The sequence below is a fragment of the Oncorhynchus kisutch genome, linkage group LG15 (genome assembly GCF_002021735.2).
Source record: "Oncorhynchus kisutch isolate 150728-3 linkage group LG15, Okis_V2, whole genome shotgun sequence".
In the NCBI taxonomy this organism is placed as follows: domain Eukaryota; kingdom Metazoa; phylum Chordata; class Actinopteri; order Salmoniformes; family Salmonidae; genus Oncorhynchus; species Oncorhynchus kisutch.
Window position 1 is genome coordinate 18128747 of NC_034188.2, and position 23534 is coordinate 18152280.

Sequence of the window (23534 nt, forward strand, 5' to 3'; positions counted from 1 at the left end):
CACACTCAAACCGGTGCGCCTGTCACCTACTACCAAACCCAATTCAAAGGCACTTCAATCTTTTGTCTTGCCCATTCACCGTCTGAATGGCACATACACAATCCATGTCTCAATTGTCTCAAGGCTTAAAAAATCCTTCTTTAACCTGTCTCCTCCCCTTCATCTACATTGATTGAAGTGGATTTAACAAGGGGCATCAATAAGGGATCATAGCTCTCACCTGAATTGACATGGTCAGTCTATGTCATGGAAAGAACAGGTATTCTTCATGTTTTGTAAACTCATTCACAAAACGTAAAAACTATTGTCTATTACTAATCCCTTAGTAGGCTAGTTGATGAATTTCAAAAACGATTTACAGGTTGGTTGTGTGGTGTGTGTCTGAGAGAGAGAGTGTTTTCCCTTACCTTATTGTCAGACAGTGCCTGCTGTGTGTGTGTGTGTGTGTGTGTGTAGGTGTGTATGTGTGTGTTGTTTGTGATGCTGACTGTTACCTTGAGTGAGTCGAAGCAGGCGATGACTCTGCCATTGTCCACGTGGCAGCTCCTGGCTGGGTGGGCGAACTTACACTCAGCGTCCGAGCGGGAGCAGGTACCCCTCTGAAACTCTCGACACACCTCTAGGGTCAACCACTTAGTGTCCCGGCCCATGGCCATACTTCCCATATTGACTGCCATTACAGCCCCTCGGGACAAGAAGGGGCAAGTGGATAAAGGAGTAGGGTCTAGGGATGGACACAATCGGGACTTAGTGCACAAACAAAAAGCCCTGATGCAGACGAAAATAAATTGGAAACTCCTTGGCAAGACAAGAGGAGATGAGTGCGTGAAATTAAATGAAAGACTTAGTTATACTGGATACAATGAATAAGCTGGTCCTTTGAAATGACTTTGAGTTTCTGGGTATGGAGGCTGGAGTAGTGGATTTTCTTGGGTACGGTGCAGATCCCTGATCCACTGACGATGGGATGAGTTCTCAGAGATAGAGGTGAGCAGAGGCCAGCTCTGTCTCATAGAAAAAGGACGAAATTTGGGGATCTTACTCTGGCATGCTGAGATATATAGTTCAGACATGCATTGTCCTAGAGAGAGGCCTTCCAATGACAGCTTCCTCTTCTTATGTCCGTCAGTCTGTCTGTCTCTGTCTTGCGCGTGCTGGTCACTCCATTCTTCAGACAGAAACCCCAAAACCACCCCAAATATCCAGAACTGTGACACGGCTTCTGTAGCGTTTAGTATGGCTGGTCAGGCTGTTTAGAAAAAGGGAAAGATAAAAAAGCAGAAGCTTATCGACCAGTGTCCTTGTATTGATGACGAGGTGGAGGCTGGGGGGAGGTGGAGGCTGGGGGGAGGTGGAGGCTGGGGGGAGGTGGAGGCTGGGGGCAGGTGGAGGCTGGGGGGAGGTGGAGGCTGGGGGGAGGTGGAGGCTGGGGGGAGGTGGAGGCTGGGGGGAGGTGGAGGCTGGGGGCAGGTGGAGGCTGGGGGGAGGTGGAGGCTGGGGGGAGGTGGAGGCTGGGGGGAGGTGGAGGCTGGGGGCAGGTGGAGGCTGGGGGCAGGTGGAGGCTGGGGGCAGGTGGAGGCTGGGGGCAGGTGGAGGCTGGGGGCAGGTGGAGGCTGGGGGAGGTGGAGGCTGGGGGGGAGGTGGAGGCTGGGGGCAGGTGGAGGCTGGGGGGAGGTGGAGGCTGGGGGGAGGTGGGCGGATTGAAGATCAGCAGCAGGACGGAATGACTCTCTGGCTGTCAGGGTCACATATAGCCTCATTCAAGGCCAAACACACACAAATAAACACACACACAGTGCTGTGCTTTGCTCTACTCTCACCTAGCAGGGCCAGGAGCCTGTCCTGTGCAGACAGCAGCAGTACACAGAGGCAGCAGGCCACCAGCCAGCCAAACACTCCAGACCAGAACGTCAGGCACCCACTCACAGTCTTCTTAGGCACTTTGGAATTCCACTTCCTCCTCTTATTTTAGTCTCTTTCTCATCCCTCCTTCTCCGCGTTTCTTCCTTCCCTGGCTGTCTCTTGTCGTTTATCCTTCCGTCTTCATCATCCTCTTTATTGACCTCTTCATGTGGCTGCCCCTGCCGTAAAAACCTGTCTTTAGGTTGCAAGAAGAGACAGATGATCAAAATTAGTCAGCAGTCGGTTTAAAATAATAAAATAAAAAATCAATTGCAGAAAAGGGTTCCAGGAAAAGCAGGTATCCTGAATGTAGAATATAACTGCATTAGAATCCAACCTACACTGTCAACTTACAACAGAAACCTAGAGTCTAACTGGGTGATGAGGTCATGAGGTGAAAGAGAGACACACAGATAGAGCAGAGCAGACGGAGAGGGAGGCTAGTAGGGAGGCTAGTAGGGAGGCTGCAATGCACAGGAAAGGACAAGCAATGTCTTAATTAAGAGATACAAGGAGGTAGAGGGAGGGATAGAGGGAGGGATAAAGGGAGGGAGTGAAGGAGGGGGGATAATGGGAAGGATGGAGGGAGTGAGAGAGAGGGAGGGATAAAGGGAGTGATAGAGAGAGGGAGGGATAATGGGAAGGATGGAGGGAGTGATAGAGAGAGGGAGGGATAAAGGGAGTGATAGAGAGAGGGAGGGATAAAGGGAGCGATAGAGAGAGGGAGGGATAATGGGAAGGATGGAGGGAGTGATAGAGAGAGGGACAGAGGGATAGAGGGAGGGAGGGAGTGATAGAGGGAGTGATAGAGAGAGTGATAGAGAGAGGGAGGGATAAAGGGAGCGATAGAGAGAGGGAGGGATAAAGGGAGCGATAGAGAGAGGGAGGGATAATGGGAAGGATGGATTGAGTGATAGAGAGAGGGAGAAAGAGGGAGGGAACGAAGAGAAATCTAGCAAGAAAGAGATGTCCCTTTAAGTCACATGAGCTTTGCAGAGCTGAATGTAATTGACCAACTTGACATGAATCATGCTGCGATGTGTGCTGAAAATGAGTATCCTTGAACCGCCACAGGCTGGCCGGCTGAAACTGCCGATCCCCACCAGCAGTCTGTCTGCTGCCGTCGCAGACAGTTATGAATATATAGAGGGGAAGGGAGTGATGAGGAAAAGGGAGAAAGAGCATTTCTCCACAACTGTAGCTGCAGTGAGGCCACAGCCAATCAGCTTGAGCCTTGCAGGCAGGCAAAGAAAGTGGCTTGCCAATGAGGATAGAGGTTACATATCGACCTCACCCCATCCATCCTTGTTCCTCCCTCCCTGCCTGCCTCTTTCCTCTGGCACAGCCTGTCAAGTCTGAGCCTCATTTTTTTTTTACCTTTATTTAACTAGGCAAGTCAGTTAAAAATGCATTCTTATTTACCTAGGAACAGTGGGTTAACTGCCTTGTTCAGGGGCAGAACGACAGATTTTTACCTTGTCGGCTCGGGATTTGATCTAGCAACCTTTCATTTACTGGTCTAATGCTCTAACCACTAGGATACCTGCCGCCCCATGCCAGGATTTAAAGAGGAGAATAAAGAATGTCTGACTCTAAAGTCCTCTCTTTCTCTCACTCTGAAGTGTGTGTGCACCTGTGTCCTGCTCAAACCGAGGGCATCACTGCAGTGTCTGACTTCCAGAGAGGGAGAAAGAGAGGGATGTGAGAGGATGATAGCAGAGCTTCTTTCTGTATTTCTCCCAGTGAGGTGTGGTAAGGCAGGGTTAAGTGTGAGCGAGGGATGGGGGGCTTAATATAACAAGGACAAAATCTGGTGAAAGTGATTGTCTTTCGACACCTTGTAGAGTCCATGCCCCAATGAATTGAGGCTATTCTGAGGGCAAAAGTGGGGGGTGGGTGTACTAGGAAGCTTAATGTTTTGTACCCTCAGTGTATAGTCATTAATAGTGAATGACTTGATAAATAAGGGGTACATCCTAATAAGTAACCCACACCATAAGTCAATGAGCGACACTGTGCAAACATTGGGAACTATTAACCAGAACGTGTACCATGGTTGACTGTAGACATGAGAGGTGAAAACATAACATGAAGGAGACAGGAATAAAAGAGAGGTGAAAACATAACAGGAAGGAGGCAGGAATAAAAGAGAGGTGAAAACATAACATGAAGGAGACAGGAATAAAAGAGAGGTGAAAACATAACAGGAAGGAGACAGGAATAAAAGAGAGGTGAAAACATAACAGGAAGGAGACAGGAATAAAAGAGAGGTGAAAACATAACAGGAAGGAGACAGGAATAAAAGAGAGGTGAAAACATAACAGGAAGGAGACAGGAATAAAAGAGAGGTGAAAAGAAAGGAGAAGGGATTGGGGCAGATATTATCAGTCCGCATGTCACATAGCGACAGACACAGATGGAAGGAGCAGTGGGAGGGTGTCTATGTGTGTATGAGAGTGTCTCTGTGTGTATGAGAGTGTCTGTGTGTATGAGAGTGTCTCTGTGTGTATGAGAGTGTCTCTGTGTGTATGAGAGTGTCTCTGTGTGTATGAGAGTGTCTCTGTGTGTATGAGAGTGTCTCTGTGTGTATGAGAGTGTCTCTGTGTGTATGAGAGTGTCTGTGTGTGTATGAGAGTGTCTCTGTGTGTATGAGTGTCTGTGTATATGAGAGTGTCTCTGTGTGTATGAGAGTGCGCAGACAGAAAGCCCATTAGGAGAGTCCTGTGGTGGAGGGAGGGGGAGAGAGTGAGAGAGAGAGAGAAGAGAGAGAATGGGGAGAAGAGAGAGAATGGGGAGAGATGGACATTCGAGAGCTTGGGACTACAAGCTTCTATCTGCAAAAAGATGATTCTGAGATAATTGGCTTTAAAGTTCAGAACCCTCATTGGTTTGAATGGTGTTTTTATCTTGTATTCTTTTGAACTTATCAATATAAATCGGGGGTACTTAGAGTACTGTATAGGTAGAGAACATGGAATAGAACATGGCTATGTCTTATAGTCCCAAGCTCTCCAATTGCAGTACTTTCCTGCAGACAAATGATCAAACCGCCCTCTAGTGGCCTCATGGGTGGAATGTTATTGATATTTTTTGCAATTTCATAATTAAATCAACATTATTTTTAAAGACCAGACAAAAATCTGGAGTTTCTATGTTCTAAAATTGGGCTGCAAACTAAAAATAGAATAATTGTCAACTCTATATCTGACATGGTACAACAGTCTTCTTTTTTTTACACCCATAACCATGTTTATGAGATGCATACTTTTGTTTCAAAGTAGATTTGTTTAATACTACAGAGCAGTGGTGAGAAGTGACACCCAGAAGTACTCGTTACATTCTGAATGCTTAGCAGGACAGGAAAATGGTCCATTCACACACTTATCAAGAGAACATCCATGGTCATCCCTACTGACTCTGATCTGGCGGACTCACTAAACACACATGCTTTGTTTGTAAATGATGTCTGAGTGTTGAAGTGTTGGAGTGTGCCCCTAGCTATCCATAAATTACAAAAACAAGAAAATGGGTCTGTCTAGTTTGCTTAATATAATGATTTTTTAATTATTTATACTTTTACTTTTGATACATATGTATATTTCAGCAATTAGATTTACTTTTGATACTTAAGTATATTTAAAACCAAATACTGTTAGACTTTTACTCAAGTAGTAGTTTACTGCGTAACTTTCACTTTTACTTGAGTCATTTTCTATTTAAGTATCTTTACTTTTATTCAAGTATGATAATTGGGTACCTTTCCACCACTGCTACAAAGAAACACTTGGTGTGACTCTGATTTAGAACCACTGCAGTATTAAAACACCTTCAGATACAAGAACAAAGGCACACATCCGCAAAAAAAGGTTTGAGAGATGAGAGGGTAAGATTGATTGCTTAGGCATGCATGGCTGTCTCTACCCCTCTCCCTCCTCCACCTCTCATCCTGCTGGTCTCTCTCCCTCCTCCTCCACCTCTCATCCTGCTGGTCTGTCTCTCCCTCCTCCTCCACCTCTCATCCTGCTGGTCTGTCTCTCCCTCCTCCTCTCATCCTGCTGGTCTCTCTCTCCCTCCTCCGCCTCTACCTCTCATCCTGCTGGTCTGTCTCTCACTCCTCCTCCACCTCTCATCCTGCTGGTCTCTCTCCCTCCTCCTCCACCTCTCATCCTGCTGGTCTGTCTCTCCCTCCTCCTCCTCCTCCACCTCTCATCCTGCTTTTCTGTCTCTCCCTCCTGCTCCTCTACCTCTCATCTTGCTGGTCTGTCTCTCACTCCTCCTCCACCTCTCATCCTGCTGGTCTCTCTCCCTCCTCCTCCTCCTCCTCTCATCCTGCTGGTCTGCCTCCCCCTCCTCTTCCACATCTCATCCTGCTGGTCTGTCTTTCCCTCCTCCCATCCTGCTGGTCTGTCTCTCCCTCCTCCTCCTCCCCCTCTCATCCTGCTGGTCTGTCTCTCCCTCCACCTCCTTCACCTGTCATTCTGCTGGTGATGTCTCTCCCTCCTCCAAATCTCATCCTGCTGGTCTGTCTCCCCCTCCTCTCATCCTGCTGGTCTCTCTCCTCCTCCTCCCTCTCATCCTGCTGGTCTGTCTCTCCCTTCTCCTCCTCCACCTCTCATCCTGCTGGTCTGTCTCTCCCTCCACCTCTCATCCTGCTGGTCTGTCTCTCCCTTCTCCTCCTCCACCTCTCATCCTGCTGGTCTGTCTCTCCCTTCTCCTCCTCCACCTCTCATCCTGCTGGTCTGTCTCCCCCTCCTCCTCCTCCACCTCTCATCCTGCTGGTCTGTCTCCCCCTCCTCCTCCTCCACCTCTCATCCTGCTGGCCTGTCTCTCCCTATCCTGCATTCAGGCCCATGTCAGCCACAGTCAGGAGCCCCTGCTTACGCAGTGTTTCCACACCTACCTCCCTCAGGGTGCATGCATCCTTGCTCAGCAACGCTGCAACCAACATCATCAAAACCCACAACAGAAAGGGTACACGAGCTGACTCTTGACTGCTCCCTGGCTGGCTTTCCGCAATAGACACCGAACGGCTGCACAGTTTCCACCTGAGCAGTTGATAGGCAGTTAGGGTGGACACTGGCTCTGGCCCACTCACAACGGCATTCATTCAGGATCCATACTGCAGACAATCTTCTTGAAGCAGGAACAGAAGGTACTCTGTGACTCTGTGATGGATATTATTCATCCATAAGCAAATGAAGTAACGGAGTACAGTAAAGCAGAGAACGAACTATACCTTCAGTACCAGACAAGTCTGGAGTTGGTGCCACATCTAAAATAGCAGCCACTGACTGGGCTCATGATTCCCTCAATTCACCCAGCCAGCACACCAGGGGACTAATCAGGACAACAGTGTTGAATAATTGAACATAAGTACATAAGCCACATATCCAAGCCCTTTCCAGCAGCATGCTGTATAAATGCAGATAGCATTACTACAAGTCTGAATTTGAATTGAGGTCTAATTGCTCCAGCGGCTGAGTGATTGTGAGGAGTGAGGCGCTGCAGAGCAGGAGAAAACAGGAGAAAATAAGAAATGGAGAGAGGAGAAAGGGTGGAAAGCAGTAAAGAGGAGAGGAGTAAAGAGGGGAGGAGTAAAGAGGGGAGGAGTAAAGAGGAGAGGAGTAAAGAGGGGAGGAGTAAAGAGGAGAGGAGTAAAGAGGGGAGGAGTAAAGAGGGGAGGAGTAAAGAGGGGAGGAGTAAAGAGGGGAGGAGAGGAGTAAGAGGGGAGGAGAGGAGTAAAGAGGGGAGGAGTAAAGAGGAGAGGAGTAAAGAGGGGAGGAGTAAAGAGGAGAGGAGTAAAGAGGGGAGGAGTAAAGAGGGGGAGGAGAGGAGTAAAGAGGGGAGGAGTAAAGAGGAGAGGAGTAAAGAGGAGAGGAGTAAAGAGGAGAGGAGAGGAGTAAAGAGGAGAGGAGTAAAGAGGGGAGGAGTAAAGAGGAGAGGAGAGGAGTAAAGAGGGGAGGAGTAAAGAGGAGAGGAGTAAAGAGGAGAGGAGAGGAGTAAAGAGGGGAGGAGTAAAGAGGGGAGGAGTAAAGAGGGGAGGAGTAAAGAGGAGAGGAGTAAAGAGGGGAGGAGTAAAGAGGAGAGGAGTAAAGAGGAGAGGAGTAAAGAGGGGAGGAGTAAAGAGGGGAGGAGTAAAGAGGGGAGGAGTAAAGAGGGGATGAGTAAAGAGGAGAGGAGTAAAGAGGAGAGAGTAAAGAGGAGAGGAGTAAAGAGGAGAGGAGAGGAGTAAAGAGGGGAGGAGTAAAGAGGAGAGGAGTAGAGGGGAGGAGTAAAGAGGAGAGGAGTAAAGAGGAGTAAAGAGGGGAGGAGTAAAGAGGGGAGGAGTAAAGAGGGGAGGAGTAAAGAGGAGAGGAGTAAAGAGGGGAGGAGTAAAGAGGGGAGGAGTAAAGAGGGGAGGAGTAAAGAGGGGAGGAGAGGAGTAAAGAGGGGAGGAGTAAAGAGGAGAGGAGTAAAGAGGAGAGGAGTAAAGAGGAGAGGAGAGGAGTAAAGAGGGGAGGAGTAAAGAGGAGAGGAGTAGAGGGGAGGAGTAAAGAGGAGAGGAGTAAAGAGGAGTAAAGAGGGGAGGAGTAAAGAGGGGAGGAGTAAAGAGGGGAGGAGTAAAGAGGAGAGGAGTAAAGAGGAGATGAGTAAAGAGGAGAGAGGAGAAAAGAGGAGAGAGGAGTAAAGAGGAGAGGAGTAAAGAGGAGAGGAGTAGAGGAGAGGAGAAAAGAGGGGAGGAGTAAAGAGGAGATGAGTAAAGAGGGGAGGAGTAAAGAGGAGATGAGTAAAGAGGGGAGGAGTAAAGAGGAGAGGAGAGGAGTAAAGAGGGGAGGAGTAAAGAGGAGAGGAGTAAAGAGGGGAGGAGTAAAGAGGGGAGGAGTAAAGAGGGGAGGAGTAAAGAGGGGAGGAGTAAAGAGGGGAGGAGTAAAGAGGAGAGGAGTAAAGAGGAGAGGAGTAAAGAGGAGAGGAGTAAAGAGGAGAGGAGTAAAGAGGAGAGGAGTAAAGAGGGGAGGAGTAAAGAGGAGAGGAGAGGAGTAAAGAGGGGAGGAGTAAAGAGGAGAGGAGTAGAGGGGAGGAGTAAAGAGGAGAGGAGTAAAGAGGAGTAAAGAGGGGAGGAGTAAAGAGGGGAGGAGTAAAGAGGGGAGGAGTAAAGAGGAGAGGAGTAAAGAGGAGATGAGTAAAGAGGAGAGAGGAGAAAAGAGGAGAGAGGAGTAAAGAGGAGAGGAGTAAAGAGGAGAGGAGTAGAGGAGAGGAGAAAAGAGGGGAGGAGTAAAGAGGAGATGAGTAAAGAGGGGAGGAGTAAAGAGGAGATGAGTAAAGAGGGGAGGAGTAAAGAGGAGATGAGTAAAGAGGGGAGGAGTAAAGAGGAGAGGAGTAAAGAGGAGAGGAGTAAAGAGGAGAGGAGAAAAGAGGAGAGGAGTAGAGGGGAGGAGTAAAGAGGAGAGGAGTAAAGAGGGGAGTAGTAAAGGGGGGAGGAGAGGAGTAAAGAGAGGAGAAAAGAGGAGAGAAAGATGGGTGGAACATGAGAGGAGATGAGATAGGAAATAGCAGGGAGGGAGAAACGTTGCAGGAGTGGCTGTAAATAAGAGGCGGACTGAGACAGAGGGAGAAACGTTGCAGGAATGGCTGTAAATGAGAGGCGGACTGAGACAGAGGGAGAAACGTTGCAGGAATGGCTGTAAATGAGAGGCGGACTGAGACAGAGGGAGAAACATTGCAGGAATGGCTGTAAATAAGAGGCGGACTGAGACAGAGGGAGAAACGTTGCAGGAATGGCTGTAAATAAGAGGCGGACTGAGACAGAGGGAGAAACGTTGCAGGAATGGCTGTAAATGAGAGGCGGACTGAGACAGAGGGAGAAACGTTGCAGGAATGGCTGTAAATGAGAGGCGGACTGAGACAGAGGGAGAAACATTGCAGGAATGGCTGTAAATGAGAGGCGGACTGAGACAAAGAGGGAGAAGAGAATGCATATTGACTAGAGGTTGACCGATTATGATTTTTCAACACCGATACCGATACCGATTATTAGAGGACAAAAAAAAGCCGATACCGATTAATCGGACGATTTTTAAAATGTATTTGTAATAATGACAATTACAACAATACTGAATGAACACTTATTTTAACCTAATATAATACATCAATATAATCAATTTAACCTCAAATAAAAATGAAACATGTTCAATTTGGTTTAAATAATGCAAAAAAAAAGTGTTGGAGAAGAAAGTAAAAGGTGCAATATGTGCCATGTAAAAAAGCTAATGTTTAGGTTCCTTGCTCAGAACATGAGAACATATGAAAGCTGGTGGTTCCTTTTAACATGAGTCTTCAATATTCCCAGGTAAGAAGTTTTAGGTTGTAGTTATTATAGGAATTATAGGACTATTTCATATACCTTTGACTATTAGATGTTCTTATAGGTACTATAGTATTGCCAGTGTAACAGTATAGCTTCCGTACCTCTCCTCGCTCCTACCTGGGCTTGAACCAGGAAAACAACGACAACAGCCACCCTCAAAGCAGCGTTACCCATGCAGAGCAAGGGGAACAACTACTCCAGAGCAAGTGACGTTTGAAACGCTATTAGCGCGAACCCCGCTAACTAGCTAGCCATTTCACATCACATTGTTACACCAGCCTAATCTCGGGAGTTGATAGGCTTGAAGTCATAAACAGCAGAGCTGCTGGCAAAATGCACGAAAGTGCTGTTTGAATGAATGCTTACGAGCCTGCTGGTGCCTACCATCGCTCAGTCAGACTGCTCTATCAAATCATAGACTTAATTATAACATAATAACACAAGGAAATGCGAGCCTTAGGTCATTAATATGGTCGAATCCGGAAACTATCATCTCGAAAACAAGACGTTTATTCTTTCAGTGAAATACGGAACCATTCCGTATTTTATCTAACGGGTGGCATCCATCAGTCTAAATATTCCTGTTACATTGCACAACCTTCAATGTATGTCATAATTACGTAAAATTCTGGCAAATTAGTTTGCAATGAGCCAGGCGGCCCAAACTGTTGCATATACCCTGACTCTGCGTGCAATGAACGCAAGAGAAGTGACACAATTTCACCTGGTTAATATTGCCTGCTAACCTGGATTTATATTAGCTAAATATGCAGGTTTAAAAATATATACTTCTGTGTATTGATTTTAAGAAAGGCATTGGTGTTTATGGTTAGGTACATGTTGGAGAAACAACAGTCCTTTTTTGCGAATGCGCACTGCATCGATTATATGCCACGAAGGACACGCTAGATAAACTAGTAATATCATCAACCATGTGTAGTTGTAACTAGTGATTATGATTGGTTAAGTTTAATGCTAGCTAGCAACTTACCTTGGCTTCTTACTGCATTTGCGTAACAGGCGGGCTCCTCGTGAGGCAGGTGGTTAGAGCATTGGACTAGTTAACCGTAAGGTTGCAAGACTGAATCCCTGAGCTGACAAGGTAAAAATCTGTCGTTCTGCCCCTGAACAAGGCAGTTCCCCCACCGTTCCTAGGCCGTCATTGAAAATAAGAATGTGTTCTTAACTAAGCTGCCTAGTTAAATAAAGATTAAATAAAGATTTTTTTTTTTTTTAATCAATGGATCGGCAAAATTGGCGTCCAAAATTACCGATTGCCGATTGTTATGAAAACTTGAAATCAGCCCTAATTAAATCGGCCATTCCGATTAATCAGTCGACCTCTAATATTGACTCTAAAAGGTCAGCCAGCCTGTTCCACACGCAACTACTGCCGCTGTGTCCTTCAAGAACACTGAAGAGTGGATTTGATAAGGTGAATAAGGAAATATGGAGTTGACTGTATGTGTTTGTGTGTGTGTGCGTGTGTTTGTGTGACCATGAGACAGACAATGTAAGATTGAGGATGTAAGCAAAAAAAGCAAAAAAAGAAATGTCCTCTCACTGTCAACTGCGTTTATTTTCAGCAAAATTAACATGTGTAAATATTTGTATGAACATATCAAGATTCAAAAACTGAGACTGTACCACAGACATGTGACTAACAGAAATTGAATAATGTGTCCCTGAAGAAAGGGGGGTGGGTGTCAAAATCAAAAGTAACAGTCAGTATCTGGTGTGGCCACCAGCTGCATTAAGTACTGCAGTGCATCTCCTCCTCATGGACTGCACCAGATTTGCTAAGTTCTTGCTGTGAGATGTTACCCCACTCTTCCACCAAGGCACCTGCAAGTTCCCGGACATTTCTGTGGGGAATGGCCCTAGCCCTCACCCTCTGATCCAACAGGTCCCAGACGTGCTCAATGGGATTGAGATCCGGGCTCTTCGCTGCCATGGCAGAACACCGACATTCCGGTCTTGCAGGAAATCACGCACAGAACGAGCAGTATGGCTGGTGGCATTGTCATGCTGGAGGGTCATATCAGGATGTGCACCACATGAGGGAGGAGGATGTCTTTCCTGTAATGCACAGCGTTGCAATTGCCTGCAATGACAACAAGCTCAGTCCGATGATGTTGTGACACACCGCCCCAGACCATGACCGACCCTCCACCTCCTCGGCATAATGCTCATTCCTTCGACGATAAATGCAAATCCGACCATCACCCCTGGTGAGACAAAACCGTTGCCAGTGATGTCTGGTGAGGACTTGCCTTACAGGCCTACAAGCCCTCAGTCCAGCCTCTCTCAGACTATTGCGGACAGTCTGAGCACTGATGGAGGAATTGTGCGTTCCTGATGTAACTCGGGCAGTTGTTGTTGCCATCCTGTACCTGTCCTCCAGGTGTGATGTTCGGATGTACCGATCCTGTGCAGGTGTTGTTATATTTGGTCTGCCACTGCGAGGACGATCCTGTCTCCCTATAGCTCTGTCTTAGGCGTCTCACAGTATGGACATTGCAATTTATTGCCCTGCCACATCTGCAGTCCTCATTTCTCATTCAAGCAGATGAGCAGGGACCCTGGGCATCTTTCTTTTGGCATTTTTCAGTCAGTAGAAAGGCCTCTTTAGCGTCCTAAGTTTTCATAACTTTGACCTTAATTACCTACAGTCTGTAAGCTGTTAGTGTCTTAACGACCGTTCCACAGGTGTATGTTCATTGATTATTTATGGTTCATTGAAAAGCATGGGAAACGGTGTTTAAACCCTTTACAATGAAGATCTGTGAAGTTATCTGTCCTGAAAAAGTCCTGAAAAAGGGACATTTCTTTATGTTTATGTATGCATGCATTGTTCAAAACAATGTTATAATTCTATTTCAGGAGAGTTGAGGTTGAGTGATGGGTTAATATTCATCATGTAAGAAGAAATTAATAGGGTCTAAATGCATCAAGCAAAACCTGGTCAGTGGCAAGGCTCTGTCTGTGTGTGCAAACATAAAACCATGTAGTCTAGATAGACGACTATAAAAAGCCACTTCCTGGTATCTCATAACATTTTGGCTGAGGCATTAGTTCCTGTGTAAACATTAACCCTGACCTGATCTAACATCAGCTACATTTGAGTCTGAAGGCTACAGGAACAAACATAACACAATACATTTAGGGTTGCACATTTTGGGGAATATTCAACAGGTGGAAACTCTCTGTGGGAATTAACGGGAATATATGGGAATTAATATTAATATCATTAAATGTAGATGTTTTTTTGCATTGGATATATTTCCCATATCATATGAAGAAAGATACATTAACCTTTTACCTGATCATAAGTACACATAATTGCAAATGATTAAATCCTTCCAATAGAAAAAAAAAATGTAGTTACGAATGGAACTTTAATTAAATGAGTTGACTCTTCACATGGGAGGATTTTACTGAGCAACAAAATAAAGGGAATATTGAATGACCCTCAATGATTCATCACATCTCCCAAAACTGTTTTCAACATACATCTGTAAAATGATAGTCTAGAAACTAAAGCTTTGGTTGTCTTCCTCTCAGGCTTCCATGTCTTCTCCCTGGACCTCCTCAATGTCCAACTCTTGAACATCAGACTCAGACCTCATCTTCACTGTCACTTTCCAACCTTGGATCGTTGTCAGGCTCAAAAAGCCTCAAATTTGCCCTGATGGCCACCAATTTTTCAACCCTTGCATTGGTCAGCCTGTTGCGTGCTTTTGTGTGTGTGTTCCCAAACAAGGACCGGTTTTCCTCTGAGGCGGCTGATGTTGGTGGGATTTGGAGGATGATGAAGGCAACAGGGGAAAGAGCCTCAGATCCACAAAGTTCCTTTCACCAGGTGGCTGATGAGATATGTTGGCACGACTGCCATATTGCATCTCCATCCCAAAGCCCTTGCTTGGAAGTGTACTTCGCCAGACTGCCAAGAAATTTGCCCTCTTCCAGGCCAAGGTGGCGAGACACAGTAGGGATGACACTATAGGCCTTGTTGATCTCTGCACCAGACAGTATGCTCTTACCAGCATACTTGGGGTCCAACATGTACGCTGCGGCATGTTTGGGCTTCAGGCAGAAGTCTTCACGCTTTTTGATGTATTTCAGAACTGCAGTTTCCTCTGCTTGGAGCAACAGTGAAGTGGGCAGGGCAGTACAGATTTCTTCTCTTACATCCGCAAGCAGAGTCTGAACATCAGACAGGATGGCATTGTCTCCCTCAGTCCGTGCATTGCCTACTGCTATAGATTTTAGTAGTTTCAGGCTGCTTACCACTCTCTCCCAAAATACATTATCCAGGAGGATCCTCTTGATGGCGCTGTCCATATCGGCAGACTGTGATATGGCCATTTCTTAGAGAGACTCCTTCCCCTCCAGGAGACTGTCAAACATGATGACAACACCATCCCAATGGGTGTTGCTGGGCAGCTTCAATGTGGTGCTCTTATTCATCTCACTTTGCTTGGTGAAGTAGATTGAAGGCTCTTTTGTAGAATGTATCCATTGTTTTCAGTGCCATGATGTCCTTGAGGAGCAGATTCAATACATGAGCAGCACAGCCAGTGGGTGTGATGTGAGGGTAGGACTCCTCCACTTTAGACCAAGCAGCCTTCATGTTCACAGCATTGTCTGTCACCAGTGCAAATACCTTCTGTGTCCAAGGTCATTGATGACTGCCTTCAGCTCATTTGCAATGCAGAGACCGGTGTGTCTGTTGTCTCTTTTGTCTGTGCTCTTGTAGAATACTGGTTGAGTGGTGGAGATGATGTAGTTAACTATTCCTTGCCCACGAACATTCGACCACCCATCAGAGATGATTGCAATACAGTCTGCTTTCTCTATGATTTGCTTGACCTTCACTTGAACTCTGTTGAACTCTGCATCCAGCAAATGAGTAGATAAAGCATGTCTGGTTGGAGGAGTGTATGCTGGACAAAGAACATTCATAAATCTCTTCCAATACACATTGCCTGTGAGCATCAGAGGTGAACCAGTTGCATTCACAGCTCGAACAAGACATTCATCAGCATTTCTCTGACTACATTCATTGACTGAGTCAAATAAACTTCTGATTCCAGGAGGACCATGAGCTGTTGCTATCGATACGGTGTCTGATTCATCATTTTCACCTCGAATAGAAGTAGAGGGACTTTTGCCAGAGGTTGCTTGTTGTGAGCGCTGAGGGACCTTCATGGCCAGATGATTCTGCATCTTTGTTGCATTCTTCACATATGATTTGGCACAGTATTTGCGTATGTACACAGCTTTTCCTTCTGCATTAGCTGAAGTGAAATGTCTCCACACATCAGATAGTGCCCATGGCATTTTCCTGTAAAGATTAGGAAAACAATTGTTTAAAAAAAAACAAATACATTTCCATGTACAGATAAATAGTTAAGCAGTTAGATTAAACAACTCCTTTCTAGGATAAATGTTTTAAAATGAAACATGTATGGAAACGGGTGAATTAACACTCCTCAGGTAGCAGGCTCAAGCAAGCTGAAACCCACAGGTAGCAGGCTCAAGCAAGCTGAAACCCACAGGTAGCAGGCTCAAGCAAGCTGAAACCCACAGGTAGCAGGCTCAAGCAAGCTGAAACCCACAGGTAGCAGGCTCAAGCAAGCTGAAACCCACAGGTAGCAGGCTCAAGCAAGCTGAAACCCACAGGTAGCAGGCTCAAGCAAGCTGAAACCCAATTGGTAGCAAAAACTACCTAGCAGAAATTGTTAACAGTTAGAAATTATTTAAACACACTTTGCTGTTGGCTACTATTTACTAGTTAACAAAAAATTATGTCATACAAAATATAGTCACCCCACCCAGTATTGTCATCAAAACTTACCAGAAAGCATGTAGTCCTTGACTCAGACAATGTAGTAGTTTGGGCTCAATAACTTCTCATTAGTGTGCAAGATCTTGAGAATCAGCTGTACAAGATCTTGAGAATCAGCTGTACATGTGATGGAAGAGTGCACTGCACATGTGATAGAAGAATGCACTGTGCATGTGATAGAAGAATGCACTGTGCATGCAGAGGGTTGCAATTCCATTAAATTGAGGATAGTTAAACCAAAATATGCCACAAGACCTAGAATTGCCTTATGTGTCACACCCTGACCTTAGAGAGCCATTTTATTTCTCTATTTGGTTAGGGTGGGATTTGGGGTGGGCATTCTATGTTGTTTGTTTCCATGTTATGGTTCTCAATCAGGGACAGCTGTCTATCATTGTCTCTGATTGGGAATCATACTTTAGGCAGCCTTTTTTCCTTTTGGTAGTTGTGGGTAGTTGTCTTCGTTTGTGCCTTACGGAGCTTCACGTTAGTTTTTTGTTGTATTATTGTTTTGTTTGCGACATTTGCAAAATAAAGAAAAATGTACGCTCACCACGCTGCACCTTGGTCCATTCCATACGACGATCGTGACATTATGTGTATCCCACAAAAAGGTTCTCTGTTATAAGCTAACATTTTAAGCAAATTTACCAAAATTCCTGGGCTTAACTTCCCATAGAAAATTCCTGGGGAAATTCCAGAAATTTACTGGAAGGTTTCAGACCTTTTGCAAACCTAAATACATTAAACAACAATACAAATATAACACACTATATTAAACAACACAACAACACACTGGATCAGCGGATAGGTGAACTCTGAACCTGAGATTGCCACATGATTTGCCGCTTGGCCAATCAATAGGTCAACATTTAAAAATATACATATTGGCAACGGGGAGGAATCAAAAGGTTAATATTGAGTTTGATGAAATGGCATTATTGTTTAGGCTAGTGATCATGCAGACTCAATGTGATACTGGTGTGGACACTCTCCCTGGTCCAAGATCCCTTCATGAAGACTTCTTTACATCCTTCATTAGCCTGCTATATTCCTTTTGTTTTTAACGTTTCATTTCCTGTTTTACTATGTACACAATACAGCTTTTAGCTGCTGCCATGTATCCTGAAATAAAACTCAACTCAAAAGAGACTATTGAATGGGACTAGACTGGCTGCTACTGCATTCCCTCCCCACACCTGCAGACAGAGAGAAAGAGAGGGCAGGCTGCTACTGCATTCCCTCCCCATGCCTGCTGAGAGAGAGAGAGAGAGAGAGAGAGAGAGAGAGAGAGAGAGAGAGAGGGCAGGAAGCTACTGCATTCCCTCCCCATGCCTGCTGAGAGAGAGAGAGAGGGCAGGAAGCTACTGCATTCCCTCCCCATGCCTGCTGAGAGAGAGAGAACTTCTGTGAGTGTAATGTTTACTGTTCATTTTTATTATTTATTTGACTTTTGTTTATCATCGACTTCACTTGCTTTGTAATGTTAACATTGTTTACCATGCCAATAAAACCTTTAAATTGAAATTGAATTGAGAGAGAGAGGGAGAAGGCAGGCTGCCTCTCCACACCTGCAGAGAGAGAGGGGGAGGGAACTCCAGGAGTCACCAGGTAGAGGTCAGGGTAGGTGGGACAGAGGCTGTGTCCCAAATGGCACCCTTTTTCTTATGTGGCATACATCCTGTGTAGGAGTCTGGTCAAAAGTACTGCACTATATAGGGAATAAGGTGCCATTTACACAGGCAGCACAATTCTGATATTTTTTTAATTAATTGGTCTTTTGACCAATCAGATCAGCTCTTTTGCCAATAATTGGGCAAAACATCAGAATTTGTCTGCCTGTGTCAATGTAGCCTATGGGACACAGCCAGAGAGGGGGAAGGCTGGCTGTTGTTGACAGCAGCGCACTGCGTCATGTCCATCCTCAAAGATGGAGCACCACTACACTACGTAACAAGGTAACCTTCATAGCAGGAAGCTGATGTCTCCAGAATTGATTATGGGAACGCAGTACTTGGGGGCCTGCCTGCAAATTCAATTCATAAACTAGATGGCGCCGATGGAGAAGGGCGACATCTTACGAGTTTCCACCGACTTTGCTATTTAGTGACTTTTTCCATGTTTATCCTTACTTTTTTGTACAGAAAGGTAAAACATCTTAGGGCTAGGGTCCTTTTTTCTCCACTTCCTGTCTGAATGACGTGCCCAAAGTAAACTGCCTGTTGCTCAGGCCCTGAAGCCAGGATATGCATATCATTGGTACCATTGGAAGGAAAACACTTTGAAGTTTGTAGAAATGTTAAAATAATGTAGGGGACTATAACACAATAGATATGGTAGAAGAAAATCCAAAGTTTAACCAATCGGAATTAACTTGACTTAACTTTTTTTTTTGAGAGCCCATGCTCTTACAATTGAAAGTAATAGGGGCATAATGAATTCTAGCTCCCAAGATGCAATTCCTATGGCTTCCATAGGGTGCCAGCAGTTTATGTTCAAGGTTCCAGGCTTGTAACTTCCAAAACGAATAAGAAAGAGTTGAGTACAAGGACAGTCTTGGAAATTTGTGTTTGGGCGCGCGATGAAGACAAGACGCACATGCTAATATCAGTTTCCTATTGAACATACTTCTTTCCGTAAGAAATATTATAGTTTGATTACATTTTAGGGTATCTGAGGAGTCAATAGAAATGTATTTTTACTTGTTTTAACAAAGTTTAGCGGTAGATTTTCCTTTCTCTGCAAGTTGAACGAGTGGATTACTCAAATCGATGGCGCCAACTAAACAGACTTTTTGGGATATAAAGAAGGATTTTATCTAACAAAATGACACTACATGTTATAGCTGGGACCCTTTTGGATGACAAATCAGAGGAAGATTTTTTAAAAGTAAGTGAATATTTAATCGCTATTTGTGAATTTATGAAACCTGTGCCGGTGGAAAAATATTTTGATGTGGGGCGCCGTCATCAAACAATCGCATGGCATGCTTTCGCTCTAATGGCTACTGTAAATAGGGCAGTGCAGTTAGATTAACAATAATTTAAGCTTTCAACCGATATAAAGACACTTGTATGTACCTAAATGTTTAATATCCATAATTTTTATGATTATTTATTTGAAGTTGTCCCGCTAGCGGAACGCCTAGCCCTATTAATACTTGACGGCCAAGACAGTTACTAACCTCGATTTCGACTTCAAATCCGACTTAGACTAAACTGTTCCCTTGTTCATACACCATTCATTTGTTCCACTTCACCAAAACGATGTGGGCATCGATGCTGCAGACGAGCCGGCATCCTTGTGTCACTAAGACAAAGAGAATTTCCCCCGTCCTATTGGCAAATGTCCAGTCACTCGAGAATAAGATGGTTGGGATTTGTTCAAGAGTCTCCTATCAGAGAGAGTTGAAAAGCTGCAAAATGATATGCCTTGCAGAGACGTGGCTGGATGACTCAGTGAACTCAGTGGTTTCTCCATGTAGCAGCACGATCGGACGAAGGCAGCCTCGAGCAAGTCCAAGGGGGGAGGGGTGTGCCTCTTCATAAACAACAACTGGTGTGCTGCGTTCAGTGTGAAGGAAATCTCTAGCTTTTTATTCCCTGATATAGAACACCACATGGTAAACTGCAGAACCTTTAATCTACCTGATATAAAACACTTCATGGTAAACTGCAGAACCTTTAATCTACCTGATATAGAACAGCTCATGGTAAACTGCAGAACCTTTAATCTACCTGATATAGATCACCTCATGGTAAACTGCAGAACCTTTAATCTACCTGATATAGATCACCTCATGGTAAACTGCAGAACCTTTAATCTACCTGATATAAAACACTTCATGGTAAACTGCAGAACATTTAATCTACCTGATATAAAACACTTCATGGTAAACTGCAGAACCTTTAATCTACCTGATATAGAACAGCTCATGGTAAACTGCAGAACCTTTAATCTACCTGATATAGATCACCTCATGATAAGCTACAGACACTTATCTACCAAGAGAGTAATGATCACAACTGTCTCCATCCCTCCACAAGCCAACGCCACTTTGGCACTCAACGAACTATATGAGGCCATAAACAAAGAAGAAACCACTCACCCAGAGCCAGTGTTTCTGGTGGGCAGAGGCTTTAACACTGTTAGTACCAGTGACGCGTTCAATACTCCAACGCTAGTCGTATGTGTCAGGGCTTGCAGACGATAACGGATTACAAAGGGAAACCCAGCCGTGAGATGTCCAGTGATACAGAACTCCCAAACGAGCTAAATGCCTTTCATGGTCGCTTCGAGGAATACAACACTGAGTCTTGTGTGAAAGCCCCTGTTGTTCCAGATGACTGTGTGATCTCACTCTCCGTGGTTGATGTGTGTAAAACTTTAAAACAGGTTAGCACTCACAAGCCCGCCATTTAAAATACCAGGGTGCGTTCTCAAAGCATGTGCAGACCATCTTAAAAGTGTCTTCAATTACATTTTCAATCTCTCCTTGTCTGTAATCCCAATATGTTTCAAGCTGACCACCATTGTTCCTGTTCCCAAGAACTCCAAGGTAACCTGCCTAAATGACTATTGCCCTTTAGCACTTGAATCTGTCATTATGAAATGCTTTGACCATCACACCGTAATTTCCGGTCACAACTTGTAGACTTGTTTACGTGCTGATGTGCAGTTTGTTGCTAACGTTTCTTTGCTACCTGCCAACTTTACGGTTTTTACTTTTTAATTACCGTTTTATATTTTTATTTTTCACCTCGCTTAACTTTTTTCATTAAACGTTAGAACCCCGGACGCTTTATCTGGACATGGTTCTACACGACCTCCACCAGCCGAAGCTAAGTAGTAACATTAACACATTAACATGATGCCTTCTAACTGTAGTCGCTGTACTCATAATATACAGGAGAACGATCGCCTTATGGCGAGGATAGCCGTTCTGCAAGCCCAGCTTCAGGCGCAATCATTAGGCAAGGGTAATATAAGCCTGGTTCCTCTCTAGGTTTCTTCCTAGGTTCCAGCCTTTCTAGGGAGTTTTTCCTAGCCACCGTGCTTCTACATCTGCATTGCTTGCTGTTTGGGGTTTTAGGCTGGGATTCTGTACAGCACTTTGTGACATCGGCTGATGGAGCGAGTTGAGAGCTTCAATTTCCTTGCTGTCTATATCACTAAGGAATCAACATGGGACACACACACCAACACAGTCGTGAGGCAGGAACGACACCGCCTCTTCCCCCACAAGGCTGAAAAGATTTGGCATGGGCCTTGGATCCCAAAATGTTTTACAGCAGCACCATCGAGAGCATCTTGACTGGCTGCATCACCAATTGGTATGACAAACGCACTTCTCTCGACCACAAAGTGCTTCAGTGGGTGGTGCGGACAGCCAAGTACATTAATGGGGCCGAGCTCCCTGCCATCCAGGACCTTTATATCAGGTGGTGTCAGAGGAAGGATCGAAAAATTGCCAAAGACTCCAGCCACCCTAGCCACAGAAGGTTCATTCTCCAATCGTCCGGCAAACAGTACCGAAGGATCGGCTCTCGGACCAACAGCCCCCGAGGCAGCCACTACCACAAGCCATAATACTGTTAAATAGCTATAAGACTGCTAAATAGTTAATTAAATGGTTACTCTGGACTATCTTGCACTGACTCTATGCACACTATATACACACACTACACTTTACACTCATCATATGCTGCAGCTACTCTGTTCTTTATTTTACTCTTATTATTATCTATCCTGATGCCAAGTCACTTTACCCTGCCTTCATATACATATCTACCTCAAATACCTCGTATCCCTGTACATTGATCTGGTACTGGTACTCCCTGTATATAGCTGCACATTGATCTGGTACTAGTACTCCCTGTATATAGCTGCACATTGATCTGGTACTGGTACTCCCTGTATATAGATGCACATTGATCTGGTACTGGTACTCCCTGTATATAGCTGCACATTGATCTGGTACTGGTACTCCCTGTATATAACTGCACATTGATCTGGTACTGGTACTCCCTGTATATAGCTGCACATTGATCTGGTACTGGTACTCCCTGTATATAACTGCACATTGATCTGGTACTGGTACTCCCTGTATATAGCTGCACATTGATCTGGTACTGGTACTCCCTGTATATAGCTGCACATTGATCTGGTACTGGTACTTCCTGTATATAGCTGCACATTGATCTGGTACTGGTACTCCCTGTATATAGCTGCACATTGATCTGGTACTGGTACTCCCTGTATATAGCTGCACATTGATCTGGTACTGGTACTTCCTGTATATAGCTGCACATTGAACTGGTACTGGTACTCCCTGTATATAGCTGCACATTGATCTGGTACTGGTACTCCCTGTATATAGCTCCACATTGATCTGGTACTGGTACTCCCTGTATATAGCTCACATTGGGAGGGGCTCGGAAGCAATGATTTCAAGGTATTTGATTGAATTTGAACAGTGCTGCAAGGATTCTTCTGACACAGACAAAGCTGTCTGCCCACATCACCCCCATCGGCTACCTGTTCCTATTCAGTCTGTCTACAAACAGGCTCTCAAAGTGCTTGATAGGAAGCCCAATAGCCATCATCACTGTTACATCCTCAGAAAGCATGGGCTCCTGAGTTGGGAAAATCTTGTGCAATACACCGATGCATGTCTTGTATTCAAGATCCTAAATGGCCTGGCTCCCCCTCCACTCAGTATTTTTGTTAAACAGAAAACCCAAACATATGGCAGCAGATCCACAAGATCTGCCATGAGAGGTGACTGTATAGTTCACCTGAAGGAAAAGCACCTTTAGTAAATCCGTTTTCTCTGTGAGAGCTTCCCATGTCTGGAATAGACATCAGACACACATTACTGGACCACATATCACACTTTCACAAAATGCTTGAAGACATGGCTAAAGGTCAATCAGATTTGTGATCATGGTCCCTAGCTGTGTGTTGCCGCTTTCCATGTCTGTTGTCTGTAGCTTGTGACGTGTGGAAACACTATTGCTTTTATGAATTTTGTCTTGCTGCTTTTTGTTCTATGTTGCTCTGTCTGTATGCTATGTCTTGCTGCTTTTTGTTCTATGTTGCTCTGTCTGTATGCTGTCTTGCTTGTCCTGTTGCGCTGTCTGTATGCTGTCTTGCTTGTCCTGTTGCGCTGTCTGTATGCTATGTCTTGCTTGTCCTATGTTGCGCTGTCTGTATGCTATGTCTTTCTTGTCCTATGTTGCGCTGTCTGTATGCTATGTCTTGCTTGTCCTATGTTGCTATGTCTATATTGTAATTGTTTTTAATAACCTGCCCAGGGATTGCCGTTGAAAATTAGCCGGCTGGCTAAAACATACATACATTTGTTTCAATTTTGTTGACTATGTCTCTATTTTCTATTTTATTTTATGCACCTTGTGATTATTCTTGTATTATGAA

At 44.9% G+C, this 23534-nt stretch overlaps 1 protein-coding gene across 6 annotated transcripts in view; it reads right to left on the reverse strand.

Annotated features, from left to right (window-relative positions):
* The window catches only part of mbnl3 (muscleblind-like splicing regulator 3), a 91878-nt gene that overhangs the window by 55503 nt on the left and 12841 nt on the right, over positions 1–23534 (reverse strand). For all 6 annotated transcript variants that reach the window (XM_031789784.1, XM_031789786.1, XM_031789785.1 and 3 more), the window contains exons 2-3: positions 1821–2098; positions 495–1249 (exon numbers count right to left, since the gene is read on the reverse strand). In XM_031789784.1, the coding sequence (XP_031645644.1) occupies positions 495–677 (183 nt within the window). In that variant the 5' untranslated portion in view covers positions 678–1249; positions 1821–2098. The remainder of the gene's footprint in view (positions 1–494; positions 1250–1820; positions 2099–23534) is intronic.